This window comes from Pan troglodytes, chromosome X, assembly GCF_028858775.2.
Source record: "Pan troglodytes isolate AG18354 chromosome X, NHGRI_mPanTro3-v2.0_pri, whole genome shotgun sequence".
In the NCBI taxonomy this organism is placed as follows: domain Eukaryota; kingdom Metazoa; phylum Chordata; class Mammalia; order Primates; family Hominidae; genus Pan; species Pan troglodytes.
In genome coordinates this window covers 20,516,408-20,542,090 of record NC_072421.2, presented here as the reverse complement: position 1 = coordinate 20,542,090, position 25,683 = coordinate 20,516,408, and the positions used below count along the sequence as shown (strand labels likewise).

The 25,683-nt window shown below is 39.2% G+C and overlaps 1 protein-coding gene across 29 annotated transcripts in view; it reads left to right on the top strand.

Annotated features, from left to right (window-relative positions):
* The window catches only part of BCLAF3 (BCLAF1 and THRAP3 family member 3), a 75,748-nt gene that overhangs the window by 38,450 nt on the left and 11,615 nt on the right, over positions 1–25,683 (top strand). For 17 of the 29 annotated variants that reach the window (XR_010154651.1, XR_008542086.2, XR_008542090.2 and 14 more), the window contains 4 exons: positions 1,709–1,824; positions 9,000–9,114; positions 10,634–10,723; positions 16,575–16,730. Coding sequence is in view for 16 of the 29 variants with exons in the window: in XM_054676984.2 (XP_054532959.1) it covers positions 1,709–1,824; positions 9,000–9,114; positions 10,634–10,723; positions 16,575–16,730 (477 nt within the window). In the remaining 13 variants the exon portion in view is untranslated. The other 12 variants (XM_063803950.1, XM_054676987.2, XR_010154653.1 and 9 more) reach the window with 11 other exon arrangements.

The following is a 25,683-nucleotide window of genomic DNA, read 5'->3' as shown; positions in this document are numbered from 1 at the left end:
GTTTACTGCAGAATGTACGAAACATTCTGTGGAATATGAACTAGCAAAATAAGGGAAATAAGGGACTAAATTTCTTTATTCATGTGTGTGGTTCCCACCCGACACCTCCCCTCCCACCCCCCATTTCTTTGCTAATTAGAAAGACTGTCTTGACTAGCCAGCAGGGAAGAAAACTGGCTCTTGTTTTAGAAGAATTATATCAAGTTCTAAAAGAACTGCTAATTTATTCATTGAGGATGAAGAGTCTTTGTAGAGGAGATATTTTAATACATTTCTGATAGAATATATAAATAATTTTTTCACTTGTGAAATGATTATAATTTTTGCTGAATTTATGGAGATAGGTTAATTTGTTGAACAAATGATATTTTCAGACAATTTCTAATCATCAAAGTCCTATAATCAACTTACAGGAAATCTGTGGTTTTTTAAAAAATCACCTATAATTTAGTCATTTAGCACAAACTATTATTTAATCGTCTTTTCTGGCAGTCTTATAGCTTGCATTTTAACGTAGTCACTATCATAGTATATGTAGTTTTGTATGCTTTTTTCTTTTCACGTGATCCATAATAACATTCCTTTTATGTAAAATCTCTGAATTCGCTATGACCTTTTATGATTGAGGCTTTTTAAGTTTTGTTTTGAGACAGAGTCCTGGTCTCACCCAGGCTAGAGTACAGTGGTGCAATTATGGCTCACTGCAGCCTCGACCTCCTGGGCTCAAGTGATCCTCCCACCTCAGCCTCCTGAGTAGCTAGGACTATAGACATGCACTACCATGCCCGGCTAATTTTTGTATTTTTTGTGGAGACAGGGTTTTTCCATGTTGCCCAGGCTGGTCTTGAACTTCTGGACTCAAGGGATCCACCCACCTCGGCCTCCCAAAGTGCTGGGATTATAGGCATGAGCCACTGCACCTGGCCCTTGTTAAGTTTTAATTAACTTTTTTGTTTGTTTCTTTTTTTTTTTTTTTTTTTGCGACAGAGTCTCACTCTGTCACCCTGGCTGGAGTGCAGTGGCGCGATCTCAGCTCACTGCAACCTCCACCTCCCAGGTTCAAGCCATTCTCCTGCCTCAGCCTCCCAAGTAGCTGGGATTACAGGCGCCCATCACCATGCCCGGCTAATTTTTGTATTTTTGGTGGAGATGGGGTTTTACTATGTTGGCCAGGCTGGTCTTGAACTCCTGTTCAAATGATCTGCCCACCTCGGCCTCCCAAAGTGCTGGTATTACAGGCATAAGCCACTGCGCCCGGCCTAATTAACTTTTTTCAATAAGCACTTTTCTGTGTTGACTTCCACATAGTCTTTATTACCATAAATTAAATGATTGTACATTATTCTTTTGACTTAAGTTTACCATGATTTATTTACTCATTCTTCCCTTCCTCTTAATTTTTTTTTTTTTACATTTAAGTTGCTTCTATTTTTTGTTATTTTAAATATAATGTTTTGAATCTATTTAGGTAGATAACCTTTTATTTGGGTTAGAGTCCCACAAGTGGGAATCCTGGTTCAATATTAGGAACTTTTCTGACTGTTTATTGTCAATTGTGTCTCAAAATATTTGTATTAGTTTACAATACCATTAGCAGGATGAGTACAAGGTAACTTATCTAGGACTTGTAATTAACGTTCTTGTTAGATATGGTCTTTGTGCAACTAAAAGTAATGTGAATGGTTTGTCTTCTGTCAAAATTCCTCAGACTCTGATCAAAATAATAGATCCAAATGACCTACGACATGACATTGAAAGAAGGCGAAAAGAACGGTTACAGAATGAAGATGAGCACATTTTTCACATAGCTAGTGCTGCAGAGAGGTAATCAGTAGATGACAAACATCCTGTTATCAGGGAGCTTTGGGTTTTACCATATTTTTACATTTTTTGTGTGATGATAATTTTCATTTTAATATAGGATTTGCTCCTTCAAATCCATCTTATATGTTTAAGTGAAATCTGTTAAAATGTTTCCAGGTTATTCAGTGATTATCATATGCGGTTTGATTTAAACAACAAAAACTATGGGGTAGGTGAATATTTGAGGTCTTCGTAATTCTGATGAGGAGTGTTACCACTTTTAGAATATTAGCAGGAGGCAGGACCAGCAAGTTTACAGACTATTTAGCTTGAGCTGATTGAAACTCTGATACATTCTGCCCTTTAGATTCTGGGTTAGTCTTTGAATAGTAGAAAATTTCCTGAAGTCAGTACAGTTATCTTTTGGGACTCTTTGTGGATGTCTGTACTGGATAATTGTGGATCACTGTACTGACAAAAAGTGAAAAAAATCCACATTTTTGGATGTCGTCCATGAAATTGAGGCAGGTGTAGTAGAAAATGCAGAGGAGACCTAAGTTTGAATCTTATCTCTCTCAGTTTACAAGCTGACCGATCTTGGACAAATTTGCTTAGTCTCTGGAGCCTCTTCATCTGTAAAATGATGTTAAAATCAATTTATGCTATGGGGCAGTTATGAGTATTAAACGAGTTGGCACATGTGAAGTACTTATGTCATATATGGCAAATAGATCCTCAGTAGATTTTTCTTTCTTAACCTCATACTTCTGTTTAGGGGCTCTTAGTAGTCTAGATCAACCCCAGTTTATCTCTAGTTCTGAACACCATGTGGATGGAACTCATGGCAACTCTGGGGCCCCATATGATTATGAGGTATAATTGAACAGGACAACATTTCCAGTTCACTTGAGTTCTTATACTACTTGGATCTCCCAAAAAGTGAGACTGTATGAATACAAAGAGACAGTGCTAATTGTTTTTCCATAATCTTTTCTATCAAATTGCTAAGATAATGTATTTGACAAGACTTTTAAGTCAAGTCTGTAGCTAACTAGGTCAGAATATATGGACTTGATGCTGACAATAAATTCAGAACTAATTAAAACATAGTGAAACGATGTGTTGAGGTATATAAAACAATTGAAAATGAAAGAGTAAAAATGTTGTCCCTTGCTGGGTGAAAGTCTCCAGTCTCCTAATATGATATGGTTAATGCATGACATGACTCTGCTCCTTAATGACACAAGCTCTCTATCATGCTTTTCTTGACTCAACAAGTGTAAGAAACCCAGTACCAAGAAACAGGATTTTAAAAACAGATTTAAGACAATCAGCATATTTTAAAGATCATAAGATGCTTTAGGATGTATCTTTACCCCTTGACGTGATTAAGAACTTGAGCACTGGAGTTGGACCTGAGTTCAGTGGCTGGCTCTTAGATTCCTAGCTATGTGACTGACTTTGGGAAAATCATTTTGTCTCTGTTTCCTCATCTGTAAAATAGGGATAAGAGTTGTACTTACCTCACAGTGGTGGTTAAGATTAAGTAAAGTGATGAGTGTAAGGTAGAGTAGCTGGTCAGCATTAAGTATTATGAATGCTAGCTTTGAGGACAGTGTGGTAGTGTGCAAGGATGTGTTCCTACAAGCTGTCTTTTGCTGGGTCTGTTGGATCATTTTATTTGTATTGGATACGTGGTGAGGCATAGTGGAGCCATGGGGAGTTTTTAAAAATGAGACATTACTTAACATTCATCCTGCAAAAATAAACAATTCAGTAGTTTTTAGTATATTAACGAACTTATGCAACCATCATTACTATCTAATTCCGAAACATTTCATCACCCCAAAAGTAAACCCTCTACCCATTAGCTGCCACTCCCTGCCCCATTTCTCCTTCCCCCTTAGTCCCTGGCAACCACTGTTCTATTTTCTGTATCTTTGGATTTGTCTAATCCTGACATTTCATATAATCATTTTTCTTTTCTTTTTTTTTTTTTTGAGACAGGGTCTCTCTCTGTCACCCAGGATGGAGTACAGAGGCACAATCACAGCTCACTGCAGCCTCAACCTTCCGTGAGGCTCAGGTGATTCTCCCACCTCGGCCTCCCGAGCAGCTGGGACCACAGGCTCCTGCCACCACGCCCGGCTAATTTTTCGTATTTTTTTTTTTGTAGAGACGGGGTTTCACCATGTTGCCCAGGCTGGTCTCAAACTCCTGTGCTCAAGGGATCTACCCGACTCAGTCTCCCAAAGTGCTGGGAGTACAGGCATGAGCCACCACAACTGGCCTGACATTTCATATAAATTCAATAATATAATATGTGGCCTCTCGTAACTGACTTCTTTCCTATAGCATAATGCTTTTAATGCTCATCCATGTTGTAGCATGAGAATTCTTATGTATGGCTGAATAATATTCCATTGTATGGCTATATCGTATTCTGTTTATCCATTCACCAGTTGATGGACATTTGGGTTGTTTCCACTTGTTGTCTGTTTGTGAATAACTGTGCTGTGAACATTTGTGTGCAAGTTTTTGTGCAGATACCTGTTTTCGTTTCTCTTCAGTATATAGCTAGGAGTGGAATTGATGAGTTTGATGGTTACTCTATGATTAACTCTTTGAGGAACTGCCAGACTGTTTTCCAAAGTGGCTGTGCTATTTTACATTTCCACCAGCAGCATCTGAAGGGTCCAGTTGCTCCACATCGTTGCCAACTCTTCTTATTAATCTCTCACTTTATCCTAATTCAGTTTCCTTATTTAAATAAGAAAAATATATTATCCTTTTATCTTAGAAATTCAGTTTATAAAAATTGACCTCATTATATGTTTTTATATAAACTTTTAAAATCAAGTCAGGGTAGTTTCCACAGAAATACGAAAGAAATGAAACATGATGCAATCATAAGTCATAGGATGTAGTGATTTCTCACCTGTGTGGCTTTCCTTCAAAAAGTTGTATGCAGCCTTTCTGTCTGTGTTTGCTCACTGTTGTATCCCCACTGCCCTGAGCTCAGTTCATATTTGTTGAATGAATGAAGAGTTCCCAAAGGAGTAGACAAGACAGAGGATACCTAACTTGTAATACATTTAGATTTGGGTTACTATTCCCTGATGCCTTAGGATCTTTCACAAGCAAACCTAACACTTGGGGGTTCTGTCTCGCCTCTAGGACCCATCTGTTCTCTACAGGTGCTCCTTAACTTATGATAGGGCAACATCCCAATAACCCATTGTAAAGTAAAAAAAAAAAAAAAACTGTAAGTTAAACCATTGTAAGTTGGGGACGGTCTGGATTTACTTCCACTTCTTACCCGTTTCTTACTCTGATGTCTCCATGTTTTCTCCTGACACACTATTTCTGCCTTTTCTAACTGGAGTTACTAAGTTTCCTACAATGTAAATGAGTTGTTTTGTTATAGAGGTATGGAGTGTGTTTGATAAAGTAGCTTAAAAATAGTATCAGTGGACTTGAAGAGGACATCAAACTGCCAAGAATTTCTTTTATTTTTTATTTTTATTTTTTAACAAGGAGTTGGAACGACAGACTGTCGTTTTAGCTGGGCAGGTTACGGGAAAACATCAGTTTTTGTTCTTGCTATTGCAGTAGTCATAATCTATACTGAAGTAGAGTGAACTTTATAAAGATATATTCATATAGTCAACAGATATTTATATATTGATTTCTTTGTTCTAGTTACTGTTCTAAGGACTGGGGATATAGTGAAAAACTATATACAAACCTTTGTCTTCGTGTTACTTATAATTTAATAGCAGAAGACAGAAAATAAATACATGTCAGTGGAGTGATAGGTGAAAATAAGGCAGAAGAGGAAATTTAATAGCAAAGAGTGACATGTGTGATATGGTTTTATTTAGGGTGATCATGGAGTACACTTATGACTTTTAAAAAATGTAGCTGGGTTGTGAATTAAGTGAGGGTGTTAGCCGTAGGGTTATTTGAGGGGATAGTATTTCAAGAGAGGGAACAGCAAAAGCAAAGACCTTCAGCATGCCTGCTTTTGTTTAAGGAATAGAAAGGGGGACAGTGGGGTTGTGACAGGGTGGTAAAGGGAGAGAGTAGATGAGGCCAATCACGAAGGGCTTTGAAGAACTGAAGGACGTGAAGACTTTGTATTTTATTCTGGATGAAGTTAGAAAACATTTTGAGTTCTAACCAGAGAAGAGACATAATCTCACTTAAATTTTAAAAGGATCACTGTGGTTGCTGGGTGGAGAATGGACTGTAAGAGCTAGAGAAAAAAAGTATTTCCTTCTCAAGTGAAAAAAAAAAGATTAGAGGTAGGAAATCTACATGATAGGGTCAACACGGTAGAGTGGACACATCAGGGAACCAGGCTGCTTAAATCTTCTTCCTCCCATATCCTCTGTATGTAGCATCTGTCTCATGATCCAAGATGGGTATTTGTGCCCTAGCCATCATGTCCTCATACTAGCCTTTCCTTTAAAGACTTCTTGAAATTTACACATGATAACTTGGCCAAAATTTAGTCCCATGGCCATGCCTAGCTGCAGGGCAGCTGGGAAATAGATTCTTTAATCTGAGCATTCATTTGCCTGGTCAAAAATCAAATATCAAAGGATTTAATTTTTGTATTGTGGCAAAATATACATATCCTAAATTTACCATTTTAACCATTTTTAAGTGTAAAATTCATTGACATTGAGTATATTCACAATGTTGTACAATCATCACCACTATCTACTTCCAGAACTTTTTCATCTTCACAAACAGAAACTCTGTTTCCATTGAACGGTAACTCCTCATGCTCTCCTCTCTGCAGCCCCTGGTAACCTCTATTCTTTCTGTCTATATGAATTTGCCTATTGTGGGTATCTGATATAAGTAGAATCAGACAATATTTGTCCTTTTGTCTCTGGCTTCTTTCACTTAACATAGTGTTTTCAGGGTCAATTCATGTTGTATCATGTGTCAGAATTTCATTCCTTTTTTAAAAAATTCATTCTCTTTTAAGGCTGAATAATATTCCATTGTATGGCTGCACTACATTTTGTTTATCTGTTTTTCTGTGGACATTTGTATTGCTTTCACCCTTTGGCTATTGTAAATAGTGATGTTATGCATATTGGTATTGTCTTCTTTTTGGTTATAGCCATCCTAGTTAGTGTAAAGTGGTATCTCATTGTGGTTTTGATTTGCATTTCTCTAATGGCTAATGATGTTGAGCATCTTTCCATGTGCTTATTGGCCATTGGTATGTCTTTGGAGAAATTTCTATTCAAATCCTTTGCCCATTTTAAAATCAAAGTATTTTTATTGTTGAGGTGTAGGAGTTCTTTATATATTCTGGATACAGCTCCCTCATCAGATATAGGCTTTGCAAAGAGAATTTTAAAAAATCCATTGCTTTGTTTGTAGAAGTAGTCATACACACTAATGGTAATCATTTGGAAAAATATAATAAAGTATAAAATCAAAAATATAAGGCATTCCTAATTTTACCAGTCAGAGATGACCACTGTTAATATTTAGCACATTTCTTGTCATTTATTTTTTCTGGGCACATATGTGTATATTTTAAATAATTGAAATTATCCTCAATATACAACTTTGCACTTTACTCTTTTGACCTACTGTCGTGAGCATTTTGACAAAGCATAGGCCTTTTTAACATTTAAAAAACCCCGAGTGTCTATTTCATGTCAGATTCTGGGATCAGAGCTGGAGCCACAAAATGAATCATCCGCATTGCTTCCTCTGAAGGAATAGCAACTTGTTCCGTTAAACAGACAGGTACACCAGTAGTTACAAATACGGAATGATAGGTGTTAAGACCCAAAAATGCTACATGTGCACATAGCAGGGAGTACCTAGTTCACCTCAGAAGGGTTTAGGAAACTCTTCCTTGAAGAGGTACAAATGGATCTAAATCTTTAAGTTAATCTAAGTAGAAGGAAATGGTCACAGAAGGAACTGCACATGCAAAGGTGTAGAAGCAGGAGAGATTGCTTTGTGCCAGGAACCACATGTACTTCAATATTCCTGGCTGGGCACGGTGGCTCACGCCTATAATCCCAGCACTTTGGGAGGCCAAGGTGGATGGATTACTTGAGGTCAGGAGTTCAAGACCAGGCTGGCCAACATGGTGAAACCCCGTGTCTACTAAAAATAGAAAAAATTAGCGGAGTGTGATGGCGTGCACCTGTAATCCCAGCTACTCGGGAGGCTGAGGCAGGAGAATCACTTGAACTCAGGAGGTGGAGGTTGCAATGAGCCGAGATTGTGCCACTGCACTCCAGCCTGGGCAACAGAGCAAGACTCTGTCTCAAAAACAAGCAAACAAAAAATCCTGAAGCTCAGTGTGCCTGTTGGGGAGATTGGAGCGAGGTAGCAAGGGCCAGAGCAGAAAGGGCTTTGGGGGGTCACGATGAGGAGTGTGGAAGTTATCTTGTTGCCAGTGGGGAATCCATGGGAAAGAGTGAAGGTGGGCCTGCAGAAGATACAGGAAGGGGCTGAGAAGCATTGTAGAGAGATGCAGGATGTGACGCGGAGAGGAATCCCCAAGGGCTGTGGAAATGAGGCTTTGGAGATCAGAGGAAGATCCCAGGGAAGGACCTCCCTCCCAGATAGGGCTGCCTGAGAAGAGCCCTTTGTGGCCTCAGTACCTCATGATGACGGGAGAGAGGAGGCTGTCCTTCGCTGCTGTGGTCCTGCAGTATCAGAGGCCTCAGCTCTGCCAGTGAGGGGACCCTGAGCCAGTCATACACCTTGCCTCTGTTGAATGGGCTGGGTCATGAGCCATTGGTGCTTCCACCAGTAGGAGCTGTCAGCAAGAAGGGGAGGGGGGCAGTGCTGCCAAAGGTTCTAGAGCAGTAATTATCTTTCCTCAAAACACACATTTCACATATGGTTTCAGGGGGTTACAGCCCCCAGGAAGCCTGTCCTTAGACCCCAGATTGAGAACCTGGTTCAAGGAGTGTTTTTCCGCATTGCTAACCTCCAACTTAGATAAATAACATTTGTTGGAAAATGAGGGGTTTAGCCCTAATGACTATCATTTGTAATTTTAGTAGTGATAGATCATTGAGATATCACTTGTGTGCTACTTTAATTGTTTCTGAAGGGGCTTTTTAAAATTATTCTTGTTTATTTCTTGGAAAAAAAGGTATACTAATAAAATATTCTTATTTTCTCTGTTTCCTTATTAGGGATGATCAGAATTCCAGTTTTTCAAAGGTAAAGAATGTTCATACTGATGGATTCCAAAAACCCACACATTTTATAAAATCAAATTTTAGAAAATGTATTGAAAAACCTTACGTGGTAAGATTGCAGTTCCAAAATTTTCATTTTTATAATTTCTTCTTCTCCAATACATCAAAATGTGCAGGGATCACCAATATTTTTCACGTTTGTAATTGTTCATTAAGTATATGTTATAAGATTCCGTTGATGCTTAAAGTTATTATGACAGAAGAAATGGTCATTTCTTACTTGATTTAGTAGGCTTTTATTGGATTCATTAAATAAAGCTAATAAATCTAGCTTTCTTAAGATTTTTTGGGGGGCCAGGTGCAGTGGCTCATGCTTGTAATCCTAGCACTTTGGGAGGCCAAGGCAGGAGGATTGCTTGAGCCCAGGAGTTCAAGACCTGCCTGGGCAACGTGGCTAGACCTCATCTCTACAAAAAAATATAATAATAATGAAAGAAAAAAATTCAAAAAAGATTTTTTGGGAACAACACTTAAGATCTCTTGGAACATATTTATTAAGGCATAATTCACATACCATAAAATTCACCCATTTTAGGTGTACAATTTAATGATTTTTAGTAAATTAACCAAAGTGTGCAACCATCACCACAGTCCAGTTTTAGAATATTTTCATTACCCAATATGGACCCTCATGCCTGTTTCGTTACTCCCCTTTGCCACCCCCAACCAACACTAATCTACTTTCTGTCTTAAAGATTTGCCTTTTTATAGGGCAGCTCACAAAATGGCAGCTAGTTCCATAAGAACAGGCAAGTAATGGCGAGAAAGATGGAAGCCAGAGTCGGTAACCTAATTTCACAAGTAAAATCTCATCCTTTACCATATTCTTTTTGCAAGAAGCAAGTTCCTAGGCCCTGCCGACACTCGAAGGGAGGAATAATTGGTCGGATCACTGGGAGCCATGTCAGCAGTTGCCTAGTACAGTCCTCCCTCTGGCCAGACTCTGCAGAAAGTGGAAATAATAGAAGGTGATAAGACTGTTGATTTTAGAAAAAGGAAACCATCTTAAGAATGGGCCCCATCTTTTCTGTCTCCACCAGAGGATTTAGGTTCTTCATAGTTACAGACTTACTAATGTAGTTCTTTCTTTTATTTCTGGTACTTTTCTAGCCATGGCAAGAGCATCACCTCAGATCAGTTACCTGAGTCAGGAAAACCTGCCTCCTGCAATGTTGAGGATTTGTATTCTTCTTAGGCAGTAGGAACCCTTTAGCAACTCCTGATAGTAATGGGTTTATTTCTCTCCTAGCTGCCTGAATAAATGCTAGATGTATCATCCATTTTCTCAGATTCACCCATTATGTTATACACGAGTATGTTTTATACTTGTTACAGGCGTAAATGATCCTGGCTCCTCACAAACTAGCATGGATCATGTTAGTCAAAGTCGAGGGTCAAGTTAGCATGGGTCAAGGAGGAGATGTGTATGTGCTCTACAGCTAAGCTCCCTGCTCCCTGATTTGTGTTCTTAATCCTGTACATTTAAAATGTGTTTTCTAATGGTAAAACAAGCTTTTAAAGTAAACTTTAAAGTCTGTTAACCCACACTACTACTTTTTTTCGTGCAGAATTATACTACGCAGAGAAAAGACATAATTACTCACAAACCATTTGAGGTTGAGGGAAACCACCGAAACACAAGAGTAAGACCTTTTAAGGTATTGAGTGTTGTTTTCCATTTAATTCCAGCTTTGGTTTTATGCTTTGGACGCAATGTTTTAAGTGTTAGTAAATCAAGAGCTGTTTTGTAATATGCTTTCAAATGGTAGCTATAAACTAGTATTTCTGGACATTTATAGTTAACTGTAACCAATTTATTGATGACCCCTTTCCTTAGGACTTGATTTTCAATTTTTTTTTTTTTACCAGTAGATTCCTTTTCCAAATATTACATGGAAACACAAATACATAAAACAGATGCAGGTGGAGTGACTCTAGGTGGGGAGACAGGCAAGGCTGCAGACCCTCCCTTTAAGCCAGCACCTTTACCTCTAAGATACACGTGCAGAGCTGTAGAGCTTTCTCCAAGATTCACAGATTGAAAAACCCTGCCATGGACACACAACCCTTAGAGGCGTTCTGGATCATCACAGGAAGATTCTGGTCCAGGTAGCTTTGTTAAAGCATATTTTATCACACTCTAATTATTGGTACATCTATATCTGATATGAATGATAATTTTTAATCAACCAATATGTTTGATTATCCAGAACACCTCATCCCCCAAATATATGGAGTAAGAATTATAGTACAAGGTATTATATTTCATTTTTTTTTTTTTTGAGATGGAGTCTCCCTCTGTCGCCCAGGCTGGAGTGCAGTGGTGCCATCCTGGCTCACTGTAACCTCCGCCTCCCAGGTTCAAGCTATTCTCCTGCCTCAGCCTCCCAAGTAGCTGGGATTACAGGCGTGTGCCACCATGCCCAGCTAATTTTTGTATTTTTAGTAGAGACAGGGTTTCATCATGTTGGCCAGGCTGGTCTCAAATGCCTGACCTCAAGGATCACCCACGTTGGCCTTCCAAAGTGCTGGGATTACAGGCTTGAGCCACTGCACCTGGCCCAAGGTATTATATTTCTGTCTCCTTGCTCACAAAAGTTGAGGTGTTTTTAAAATCAATTTTGACAGTTTCTTGCCTGTAATAGATACTTTATTAATATTTTTCACTCATATTGTCTCCCTCCCCTAAATAAAGGAAAGAATGTGAGCTTTTTGTGTAAAAGTGGCAGGCAGGCTTGTTAGAGTAGTTATCTCATTAGGAGGAAGTTAGTATGAACAGAAAAGTAGTAGAAACTATCTAAAATTATGGACTAGAAGGTTAATTGAGTGATCTATTAATATTGGCTTCTTGAGAGTCAGAATTTATAGATGTCGAAAGATTTTATTCAATGAGAGTAACATAATTTGTAGGCATTGAATAGATTACATTTTTAGCCAATGGTTTATGTACCTAAAATTACATGTGTGACACGAAGTTTTTAAAAATAATTACGGCTGTAGAATATATACATGTTTTATACCATCTTTTGATCTCTTGAGTAATGGGGCATCACATCAACTGACAACTTACAGACAACATAGATGGGCTTTCTGATCTAAGTGCTTCCTACATGTTGTTCTCATTGGTCAGATATAGTTGATTATAGTATTTTTCTAACAGCATCATAAGATTTATTTTCTGTTACCTTTTTTCCTTAAGGGAAGATACTTTAACATAAATTCATAGAAAAATGTTTTCAAGATATATGTAATAACTTTACCTCTTGACCAATCATTTAAAGTTATATAATATTACATGAATGCTTAGAAGTGTACAATTCTTTGTAGTAAAATAGTGGGCAGAAATAATCCTTCCTAAGAAAAGGAAATCTTTTGGCTGGGTACTGTAGCTCACACCTGTAATCCTAACACTTTGGGTTGCTGAGACGGGTGGATCACTTGAGGTCAGGAGTTCGAGAAGAGCCTGGGCAACATGGCAAAACCCCGTCTCTACAAAAAATACAAAAATTAGCTGGGCATGGTGGCGTGCACCTGTACTGTAGTCCCAGTTACTCAGGAGGCTGAGGTGGGAAGATCGCTTCAGCCTGGGAGGCAGAGGTTGCAGTGAGCCAAGATTGTGCCACGGCCCTCAAGCCTGGGCGACACAGTGAAGAGACCCTGTCCCAAAAGAAGAAAAAAAAAGGAAATATTTTGCTAAAATTTACTTTTTACATGAATTGGACTAGTTCAAAGCGACATAGTAATAACCTTAGAGGACATGTAGAAATGGAACACATCAGTCTCAAGATTAGCTCTGATGTGTCAAGTTTGTGCAGATAGTCTTAACATTAGTGTCTCATTATAATTCTGTTTTACCTGAAATTTTCTGTAGCCTTAAGAAAATAATTGAAAAATAGGCCTGGCATAAATTTTTTTTTTGTAAAATTATGTGCTTCATTATGTCTGACATATCCACTTCTGAAATAATTGTGAAAAGAAGAATCTGCTTAGTTTTGTTAACTATTCCGTTGTAATACATCATTTGCGCATTTGTTTTCCCAGTATGGCTCATGATCTGTTTCCTGTTATTAAGCACTCTGAGGATGGAACTTAAGTCAACCAAACACTAAATTTCAAAAAGAATAAAATCTATTTCTGTGGGCAAGTCTTTGAAAATTATTACAGAACCTAAACATTGTACTTGTTCTATTTAGATGTCTATATATTAGGACATAATTTTAAAGCCATAGTTCTGTCTAGCATACATTTCGGCTTTCACTAAATTAGTAGCTTAATATTTTTGATGTTATGGGTCTTGCTACAGCCAGTTCTTCCCTTTCACAACTTCATAACTGTCTTCTTGTTAAAAAGCAACAGCAGCTCCAGCAACACCCTACCTGTCTAAGACTCAATCTCTTTTCCTCCTGGCATTGCTTTAGTTGCTGGTTAATCTGAACTTTATTATCAAAGAGGAAACAAATAGTGTTTAAAGAGGGTTGTTATTTAATGCAGCCATTGTAGTGTTTGTAAACAATTTTATTGACTTCTTTAGAGGTTAATAATGTATTCAACCTTATAATAGTTTATTTAGGAGTTATTATTGTTTAGCTCTTCATGTTGAGAAAATCTTGACTCATATCCGGCCAGGCATGGTGGCTCACGCCTGTAATCCCAACACTTTGGGAGGCTGAGGCGGGCAGATCACTTGAGGTCAGGAGTTCGAGACCAGCCTGGCCAACATAGTGAAACCCTGTCTCTACTAAAAATACAAAAATTAGCTGGGCGTGATGGCATGTACCTGTAGTCCCAGCTACTCTGGAGGCTGAGGCAGGAGAATCGCTTGAACTCAGGAGGCGGAGATTGCAGTGAGCCCAGATTGCACTACTGTACTTCAGCCTGGGTGACAGAGTGAAACTCTATCTCAAAAAAAAAAAAAAAAAAAAAAAAATCTTGACTCGTATCTGTAAAGATGTATAAATATTTATTCAGATTCTAACTTTCTATAAACGAAATGTGCTTTTGTTTGCTTTTGTAATTTTAGCTTCTGTTTTCAGCCTTAATCATTTACAAATAGTAAACTCTTTCCCTGAAACATTCTAAAAGGGGCCACTATTAGTTTCATCCCATTTGATTGGACCCTGGTCATGTAGTAGTTGGAATGTGACTCAGGGATGTTTTTTATGAAAAGCAAAGAAATAATTTGATTTAAAGACAAAACTCTTCCCATGTAACTTTGTGATGAAACATTTACATGTAACTAGGTTGTCTTTTCCTTTTTACTTGAGAAAATTGAGAAGATGAGAACAAATTTGCAGATAATAAAGTTTATATATCAATCTTCTGAGTAAAATTCTCATTTTATTAAAAAAAAGAACACATTTGGGAATAAATTTAGTATGCACTGGCTGCTATTTTAAAGGTATAGAATTTATAGCTTTTATTCTGACCCTTGTACCTGCCTGATAAATGAACACTGGTTGAGTTCTTAGCTCTTGAGTGGTAAGACAAATGGAAGAATAAGACTTCCTGCTTGTGCCATTCAAACTAAATGCTCTTTTGTGTTTTTCAAGCGTGGAGAGCCTTTTTCCTGGATCTTGGTAGACTCCTATTGGCAAAATCAGGAGGAGCTATGTCTCCAGTGCTCAGACGCAGCATCTCTACTAATTGTCAGCCCCTAAAGGAAAAGAGGTGGATCTGTTTAGTCTTTGTACCTTGCATATAATGTTAGGTATGAATTTTGTTAAATAAGTTCAGAACAGTTTTATAGTTTACTATGCCTGAGAGAGGATGCTGGGTCACCAAAGTCTTTCCTTCTCTACCATATCTCTCTCTACTTCTTGGAATTAGATCTTCCAATATTCAAGTTATGCTGAACTGGTCTTGTTAAAAGTTTCGTTCAGCCCAGGGTTTTTCTTCATATGGCTTCATGTTTATTTTCTATAGGAGAATTTAATTGAATGATTTTGGGGGAGAAATCCTTTTCATAGTCAAGAGCTTAATGCAGCTTCTTCCAGTAAGTTGGCAAGTAGCTAAGTTTTTAAGATTTAGCAGGGCAGAGATAGACTCCATCTATGAACCTTTGCACCACTGCTCCCATCTGTTTTAGATTATTCTAGGAGGATGCTTGGAAATGCAGGCAGACACAAGCAGTGTGTGATATGGGGGAGTGAGGGAGGGAGACTTGGAGAATTGTTTGGGAAGATTTGGAGAGGGTTGGTTCACGACTGACAAAACTGAGGACTGTTTTCCTCTTCCACCTCCAGCAGTAAATTAACAAGGGACCATTTCTCTTATCAACCACATGGGAAACACACAAATATTCGTTGTCCTCTTATGTCTAATGTAATGCTGGACAGTATATGCAGCCTAGGAAGTGTTCTTTTTAAGTAATGGATCTTTTGTGGTAAAGAAAGATTTGTTTGAAGGTATTAACAGGAATAAAGTTAAAAGAGTTTTTGATTCTTAAATAGATATTGATACTTAATATCTTTCCCCCTCATTGGGGTTTGATACATTTCACTATGAATCAGAAGAATAATTTTAGTTCATTAGAGGTTCTGAACATTTTATTTTGTTAGCATGATGAATTTCAAGAATTAATTTCAAATTCTTTTCTTTTTTTATTTTTTGTAGAGACAGGGTCTCACTCTGTTGCCCAGGCTGGTCTTGAACTCCTGGCCTCAAGCAGTCCTCCCACCTCAGTCTCCCAAAGTGCTGGGATTTAGGTGTGAGCCACTGTGCCCGCCCTCAAATTCTTTTAACTTAACAGTTCTAAAAATTTGGTTTGATGTAGTTTTGTTTTGTTTTTTTGAGACAGGGTCTCGCTCTGTCACCCAGACTGGAGTGTGGTGTCACAATCACAGCTTACTGCAGCCTCTACCTCCAAGACTCAAGCTATCTCCCACCTCAGCCTCCTGAGTAGCTGGGACTACAGGCATGAGCCACCATGCCCAGCTAAGAATAAAAATTAAAAATATATATATTGATATATAAAATGAGCTAGGAAGCCAGCTTGAGAGAAACCTACTTTCTCACCATCATTAACTCTTTCTGTTTTAACATCTATAAGGCCTAGAATCCAGGACAGCTCCAAGTACCAGACAGTTTTTCATCTGTTTTTTGTTTTGTTTTGTTTGAGACAGGGTCTCACTCTGTCACCCAGGCTGGAGCGCAGTGGCACTCTTTTGTACTTTTCAAGCATAGAGAACAGTGACTCGCTGCAACGTCCGCCTCCCAGGTTCAAGCAATTCTCCTGCCTTAGCCTCCTGAGTAGCTGGGATTACAGGCGCCTGCCACCACGCCTGGCTAATTTTTGTATTTTTAGTAGAGACGGGGTTTCACCATGTTGGCCAGGCTGGTCTCGAACTCCTGACCTCAAGCGATCAGCTTGAGGAGTTCCGCCTCAGTCTCCCAAAGTGCTGGGATTACAGGCGTGAGCTACTGCACCCAACCACCCACTCATCTGTTTACTAATAAAGTAGACTTGGAAGGTGTAGTTTTAACATTTAATTCCTTTTTTTTCCTTCACAGAGCAACTTTAGAGGTGGCAGATGCCAGCCCACTTATAAATCAGGCCTGGTACAGAAGAGCTTGTACATTCAGGCTAAGTATCAGCGTTTACGGTTCACTGGCCCAAGGGGATTTATCACTCATAAGTTCAGAGAAAGATTAATGAGAAAAAAGAAGGTTAGTTGAATTAAAATGATTTAAAAATGTTTAGTGACTTTTAAACTCCTAGATTATCTATGTTCATTAGATAAATTGGTTTCTCATTTAATTTTAAGAGACAACCTGGGTTTTTAAATGTTCTTGTTGCATGATAGTTGAATAAGATCTTCAGGGAGTAATGGTAATACAGTTGTGAGACTGTGTAACCTTAAAATGCTTTTAGGCATTATGCCTTGAATACTTTGCATATGTTAGCTGTTTGAACTTTTGACTTTAGAATTTCTGTTGTATGGTTAATCTTTGAAATGGAAACTCAGGTAAAGGCTTTTAATTGATGTATTTTAATCTTATACAAAGTGAATTATCTGAATGCCAAAAATATATTGAATATATACAAAGGGTGCATAATTGCAAAATACACTAACTCTTTTCCCCATTCATATATTTTTTTGTTGTGGTAAAATATGTATAATATAAAATTTGCCATTTTAACCATTTTTAAGTAGCATCAAGTACATACAGTTCAGCGACACTAATTTCATTCACAGTGCTATGCAATCATCACCATTATATGTTCTTTTGCAATTTATGTTTTTAATTGACAAGTAAAAATTATATATATTTATGGTGTTCAACATGATGTTTTGATATATGTATACATTGTGGAATGGCTAAATCAAGCTATTTAAAATACCCATTACCTCACATACTTATTTTTTTGTGTTGAGAACACTTAAAATCTACTCTGTTAGCAATTTTCAGGTGTACAATATATTGTAATTAACTGTAGTCACCATGATGTATAATACATCTTTTGAACGTATTCCTCCTGTGTAACTGAAATTTTGTGTTGATACTTTGACCAACTTCTTCTCAATCCCTCCAGCCTCTGGTAACCACCATTTTACTCTGTTTCTGTAAGTTTGACTTTTTTTTTAGATGCCACGTGTAGGTGAGATTATGTGGTATTTGTCTTTGTGTACCTGGCTTATTTCACTTAACATAATATCCTTCAGATTAATCCATGTTGTCATAAATGACAGGATTTCCTTCTTTTTAAGGCTGAATGGTATTCCATTGTATATATATACATTTTCTTTATCCATTCAGCCGTTGATACTGAGGTTGATTCCATTATGCTAATGCTTAATGTTTTTATTCCTAACTCCCCAAACTTGTTAATAACTCTTTTTTAAATTTTTTAAGTTTTTAATTTTTTGAGACAGAGTTTTGCTCTTATTCCCCAGGCTGGAGTACAATGGCACGATCTCAGCTCAGTGCAACCTCCGCCTCCTGGGTTCAAGTGATTCTCCTGCCTCAGCCTGCCAAGTAGCTGGTATTACAGGCGCCTGCCACTACACCTGGCTAATTTTTGTATTTTTAGTAGAGACAGGGTTTGTCCATGTTGGCCAGGCTGGTCTCGAGCTCCTGACCTCAGATGATCCACCCTCCTCGGCCTCCCAAAGTGCTGGGATTACAGGCGTGAGCTACCACGCCTGGCCGATAACTCTTAATGTTAATAAAAAGTTTCTTTACTTGGTAATTGGAATTGCATACTCTTTTAGTTGTAGATTGATTTTGTTTGAATTAACCATGTTAGTATTTGAAAATTCAGCATAAGGCCAGGAGTGGTGCCTCATGCCTGTAGTCCCAGCACTTTGGGAGGCTGAGGAGAGAGGATCGCTTGAGCCCAGGAGTTCGAGACCAGCCTGGGCAACATAGCAAGACCCCACCTCTACAAAAAAGTTTTTTAAAAATAATAAACTGGGCATGGTGGTATGTGCCTGTAGTCCCAGCTACTTGGAAGGCTGAGGTGGAAGGACCACTTGAGCCTAGGAGGTCACGGCTGCGGTGAGCCATGATCATGCAACTGCACTCCAGCCTGGGTGACAGAATGAGACCTATTAAAAAAAAAAGAAAGAAAAGAAAAGAAAGAAAGAGAGAAAATGCAGCATAAATATGCCATAAAATTAACTTCTACAAAATAATTATGTTTTAAATGAGAATTGCTGGGCATAGTGGTACATGCCTGTAGTCCCAGCTACTTGGGAGGCTGAGATGGGAGGATTGCTTGAGCCCAGGAGTTCAATGCCAGCCTGGGCAACATAGCAAGACCCCCAACTATTAAAAAAAAAAGAACAGGAAGAGAAAAAAACAAAATGAGAACAGTAGCATTATATCAGTAAGTGAGGCATGTTTGTCAATTCGTAGGCTCATTTTAGTTCATGATTTTAGGCTAATATTTTCTTCTGAGAAATGTATGTATCTCTGGTATTGCTATTGAATAGCCCAACTGTGGTTTTATAACTTTTATAATCATAAATGTTTTCTTAAATACTTACACTTATGAAGCCTTTACACTGAGCTTGCTTAATGATTTTAGTAAATTTTAACACTTTTCAAAAGACGGATGAGTAGAATGAAGTTGGCAACTTATTTTTTTATGTTTTAGAGTTAAATAGAATATCTTATGTCACACATACAACCCCAGTTTTAACTGAGTACCTTAGAAGATTTCTAATTTCAGCATGTGTGTCACTCATGGTTTTAGGAAAGCCATCTCTTTATTTATTTATTTATTTTTGAGATGGAGTTTCATTCTTGTTGCCCAGGCTGGAGTACAATGGCACCATCTCGGCTCACTGCACCCTCCGCCTCCCGGGTTCCAGTGATTCTCCTGCCTCAGTCTCCTGAGTAGCTGGGATTATAGGCACCTGCCACCACGCCCAGCTAATTTTTGTATTTTTAGTAGAGGCGAGGTTTCACCATGTTGGCCAGGTTGGTCTCGAACTCCTGACCTCATGTGATCCACCTTCCTCGGCCTCCCAAAGTGCTGGCATTACAGGTGTAAGCCACCGCACCCGGCCGCATCTCTTTTTTTAAAAAGTGTCAATGGAATCATTTTCCCGTCTCGTATATCTCCCCACCATCAGGTTGTGCCAGGGCTTAGGTAGAGATGCTGCTTCTCTTCCTGCCTTGTGTGGCAAGTTTCTTTGCAGCAGACCTTTCAGATATTTGTTCCCAGTCACAGATGGCAGCCTGACTGTTTTCAGGGAAGCTAGTTACTGATTTTCACTCAAGGAAAATGGCTGAGGCAGGCCTTCTCTTCATTCGCAAGGTTGGGTTTCTGGTACATGGTGTCTGTTTGTCTTCTGTTAGCTCTGTGCTAAACTTGGAGTTTTAGCTTAACTCTATTTTTGCTCCATCTTTTCCAGTGACTTGGGGCTGCTGAATGCTTACCTGACTGTCTGCTTCAGCTTATAGTTTCTATATATCTTGGATCTTGCTCCATTTTTTTATTCTTTTGTTTGCCTCAGTTTGCCCAATTCCTGCTGACCACCCTATTCTTCCAGACTACATTGCTCACCAGCCCCGCTTCACAGCAAATAGAAATCAGAAATCAGGCCTTCATCATAGGACATAAGAAGTATATCCTACAAGAAGCTACAGCCTGCTACGGGTCTCCAATCTTTAGGCCTAGGCTTTTTGTATCATCTAAAGTGTAGCAGTTATAGTTAGGTTTCAGTGCTGGTCACCGCCTCACCTTCCTGTTGCCCTTCACTGCCATCTGGCTGCATTAGCAGTGTCTCAACACACTGGATTTTTTTAAAATTAGTGTCTACTATTCTTGCAGTGTCTACTACCTGTTTTTCTTAGGCCCACCCTTCTGGATGCTGCTTCATATATCTTTCTATTGCAGCCACTTTGACATGGAGTTTTCCAATCTGGCTACTGTCAGTGCCTGCAAGCAAGCCAGAGCCACAATTTTTATAGATTTGTGTTTGAACAAAGCCCAGCTCTACAAGTACAGCATCAACTCAGGTACCTTACTACTAGCACCCTACTGAACAGCTGGGCTCCACTCTCCTAACCTTTAGAGAAAGGAATGAGGCATTGAAGCTGTTCTGTTTGTGCCAGGGTCTGAAGTAAGATACCTGAGACTAACTTGGCCTTTCAGCTGTCCCAGTCATAACAAATCCCATTCCATGTGTATAAACTGATGGCTTAGACCTATTAGTCCATTTTATCTCAGGCCTTTGTGCCTTCAAAAAAAGAGTGAAGGCCTGGAGACTCTGGTTTCTTCCAGTGTTGCTTTCCGTTTCCCTTAAATGAGGGACATTTTTGCTCAAGTAGGGTTCCTGGGTGAGGTGCCATTTATATGACTCTTCATCCCAAGCTTTAGCATCAGAGGGAACTTTGAAGGTTCTTCCTTAGAGAGAAATCTTAGTCTGAACAGCATCCCTGCACTGCTTTGGCTTTTTGCCCTCCTGGAGAGTTCATTCTTTTGGCAGTTATTAGACCACCACCCAGACTAATTAAGGATGCATCATTAATCTAAATGCCCTGGAACCTTCTTGAGCCTGAAATTGAATATGAACCTATTTATTCCCATATGCCTTAAAGTCCACCAAGAATATTTAGACAGATCGTATCTGGACTCCTCACTCCCCTGCCATATTGAAATGCTGGAGTGATCACTCATGGCTGGGAGGTCTTGCATTTCCTCATCTGTAGTACAGTCTGGTGATTGTGCTATCCTATGCCATACACTTCCTGCCTCCAACAAAAAACAGCTTTGGGGAGTGGTGGCGGTGGTGGGGATCCTAGATGTGCTCCTAATACATCCTCTGCTTCCACTTACCAGAATGATAGTGGCTTCCCTAAAACTGCATTGGCTCTCCAGCTGCCTACAAAGTAGTCAGATTCCCAAGCAGTAGTAGAAAAGTACAGAACGGAAATTCTTCCTCATTCATCATGTACTTGTCATATTCCATTGTGGCACCCTAAGTCCCTTTTACTGTGTTTATTTTCTCTTGGATTCTGTGCTTGGGCTGGAAGATAAAGGGGTGGGAGGAATGTCTGTTACTACCTGGAATAAGGCTTGTCTTTAATCCACTAGCATTCAGAAGTACCCCCAGGAAGCATCCTCTGCTCACCATAGAAAGTTTTCAGAAACTCTTGAGAGTCTGATTATATACTAGATTGGAACAAAGAAGCTAGTAAGAATTAATGAAGTCACCTCTGGGAACATTGCCTCTGAAAAACTGTAAGTAATTGCGCATTTGGTCAGGAAGGCAAGGAATTCCAAGGCAGCGGAGATCTGAGGAGCATTCTCCAGCAGTCCTCAGGTGCTGTGGTGCTTACCAGAGCTCTGTCTAGGGATAGGAAAGGAAGAGAGAAGAGGGCATAATGACAGTGCAGAAAGGAAGTTAGAGACTGGGATTCGTGGTTTTGGGGGTTGAAAGAAACCTTGAAAGTCATGGAGTACGAAAATAGAACAGGAACCAAGATTAGCTGAATCAACAGAAATCTAGTATACATTTGCCAGGTCCCTTGAGCTGAAGTGTGCCAGGGTGCAAAGGAAGTGTTGCATAAGGGCATCATCACTTTCAAGCACTTAGGATCTGGAGGCTCCAGTTTCACTACCTACCTCTCTGCCTTCTCTGTCTTATTTGGTTTTCTCTTCCTCCGTGCATTCTTTTAAAATGTAAACATTTCCTAGTGTGATGTGATATTATTCTCTTTTTTCAATCCTCCTTCTTGTCTTGATTGCCCTTACCTCCTCCCAAGATTTCAGCCATCACCTCTGTTGATGTCTTCAACCCTGACTACTCTCCAGACCTCCAGATTGTCAGCTGCCTCCCAGATGCCCTCACATGGATGTCCTAAACGCACCTCAAATTTAGCATGTTTAAAATCAAACTTGCAGCTGGGTGCGGTGGCTCACGCCTGTAATCCCAGCGCTTTGGGAGGCCGAGGCAGGCGGATCACCTGAGCTCAGGAGTTCGAGACCAGCCTGGCCAACATGGTGAAACCCTATCTCTACAATCCCAGCTTCTCAGGAGGCTGAGGCACGAGATTTGCTTGAACCCAGGAGGCGGAGGTAGCAGTGAGACGAGATCACATCACAGGACTCCAGCCTGGGTGACAGAGTGAGATTCTGTCTCAAAATAAATAAATAAATAAATAAAAAATCAAACTTGCATTGAAACATGCTACAGCATGAAAGACCCTTAAAAATATGATGCTAAGTGACAGAAGCCAGACACAAAAGACCACTTATTGTATGATTCAGTTTATATGAAATGTCCAAAATGGGCAAATCTGTAGGGACATAAAGTAAATTAGTGGTTGCCAGTGACTCGGGGATGAGGGGAAAATTGAGAGCAGGTATGGGTTATTGCTAATGGGTATGGGATTTCTTTTTAGGGGAAGAAAAATATTCTAAAGCTGATTGTGGTGATTGATGGTTGCACAACTCTGTGAATATACTAAAAAGCTACTGAATTATACACTTGAAATGGGTGAACTGTATAGTCTATGGATTATATCTCAGTAAAGCTGTTAAAAATTATGTCAGACTTGCTGTCCTCCCCCAACCACTTGTTTTCCCTCAGGTCCCCTAGCTCTCAAAGCTAGACAAGCCAAGCTGGAAACGTGTCCTACTAATTCTCCCAGTTCTCTTTCCAACTTTAATGGTTTCAAGTCTTCTCATTTCCATCACTCATTCATTACTACATTTGTTTCATCCATTTTAATGGCTGCATATTATTCCACTCTGTGGATATATGAATTATTTCAGTGGTCTTCAACCTTTTTGCTCCATACTGTAAAGTTTTGAAAAGTTATCTACCTTCTTGCACATTGGTAGGTTATCTAATATTTTTATCATAAATTATTGTATAGGATACAATTTCTGGCATATTATAAACACTGACAGTCTTAAAACTGTTGCATTATATTTTTAAATCTCTTTGGAGGAACCTACATACCACAGGAACGCGATAACTAACACCATCAATTTTTTTTAATACACAAATTCTTTTAACAGTGAGAAATTTTGCATTGTTCCTTTTTTTGCCTTGAATTTGGACTTCATTCCAATTTCTCCATATATATATATTTTTTGAGATGGAGTCTCTGTCACCCAGGCTGGAGTGCAGTGGCGCGATCTCGGCTTACTGCAACCTCCACCTCCTGGGTTCAAGCAATTCTCCTGCTTCAGCCTCCCAAGTAGCTGGGACAACAGGTGCATGCCACAATGCCCGGCTAAGTTTTTATATTTTTTGGTAGAGATGGGGTTTCACCATGTTGGCCAGGCTGGTCTTGAACCCCTGACCTCAAGTGATCTGCCCACCTCAGCCTCCCAAAGTGCTGGGATTACAGGCATGAGCCACTGCACCTGGCCCCTCCATAGAATTTTATCTTTAAAAGTATTTTGTTGATCACCAAATCTATTTGGTGCATAATGTTATTAGATTTCTGTGACTATTAAGTGTTAAATATTTCCTCTGGATTGAGTTAATATTACAGTTGAAGTATTGATGAAACAAAAGAAGTCTTACTGCAAATGCATTTTTTTCAATTAGTTTATGTATTCATATATACTGTTGCTAGTAGAATAATATAGTATTCAAGTATTCTATTTTTTTCTTTTTATAGATATAAGTGCTGAGAAACCCTATTTATATGATTACATAGATGGGAATGAAGGGACTTCTATTTATAGGAATGCCACTCAGTTCTCTGGACTCACTCTGAATTTTAGGCCAAACAAATCATGTACTAATCTATTATCAAAAAGTATTTTGAATGTTCTATCACTGATAGCTTGATTTTGTCCAGGTCTCGAACTCCTGACCTCAGGTGATTCGCCCACCTCACCCTCCAAAGGGCTAGGATTACAGGTGTGAGCCACCATTCCCGGCCTATGGTTAACTTTTAAACATATTAATATTTAATCCATTTAGAATTTATTTTATTATTCATTTTATTATTTTTATTATTTATTTATTTATTCTGAGACGGAGTTTTGCTCTGTTGCCCAGGCTGGAGTGTAATGGCATGATCTCGGCTCACTGCACCCTCCACCTCCCAGATTCAAGTGATTCTCCTGCTTCAGCCCCCTGAGTAGCTGGGATTACAGGCACCCACTACCATGCCCAGCTAATTTTTTTGTTTTTAGTAGAGGTGGGGTTTCACCATGTTGGCCAGGCTGGTCTCGAACTCCTGACCTCAGGTGATCTGCCTGTCTTGACCTCCCAAAGTTGTGGGATTTATTAGGCATGAGCTACCACGCCTGGCCAATTTTTTATTTTTTTGAGGTGGAGTCTCACTCTGGCGTCCAGGCTGGAGTGCAGTGGCATGACCTCAGCTCACTGCAGCCTCCGCCTCCCGAGTTCAAGCGATCCTCCTATCTCAGCCTCCCGAGTAGCTGGGACTACAGGCATGCGCCACCCTCCTGGCTAATTTTTGTATTTTTGGTGGGGACAGGGTTTCACCATGTTGGCCAGGCTGGTCTTGAACTCCTGACATCAAGTGATCTGCCTGCCTTGGCCTCTAGAATTTATTTTATTTTTATGATATAGTGTAAAGTCAGGATCTAACTTTTTTCCCCAATAAATAGTTTTTTAACACTGTTTATTGAAAATTTGTCCTTTCCCTGCTAATTGAAAATGCTGCTTTTACTATATTCTGCATTCTTATGTATCCCTGATCTGTTTTTGGAAGCTTTGGAGTCTTCTAGCTTGTTTCATTGCTTCTTGTGATATTCTAATTTAGTCTCTTTGATCACAGTCATTGTCCTGAAACACAGATCATATCATATCCCTCTTGCACAAACACCTTCCAAGTATTTTATTGCCTACAAGAAAAGAGACCAAACTTGTTAGCCAGGTCTAACCCTAAGCTATCTTACTAGCTGCATTTCCCCATGGACTCTCTGCTTTTTGGAGCATACTGTATTTTCATGTATTTGTACCTTTGTTCCTACTGTTCTCTTAGCTAGAAATAGCCTCCTGAGCCCCATTCTTTTCTTATTAAACCCTACTTTCCTTTTAAGACCCACTGTAAATCATATCAAAGCCCCCACTTTAACTTGTGTTTCATTTAGTCTCTAATTGTTGTCATTTGCCTTTGTATTTCCCCAAATAGATTATCAAATTCTTGAGGGTGCCTCGTTAAGCATTTT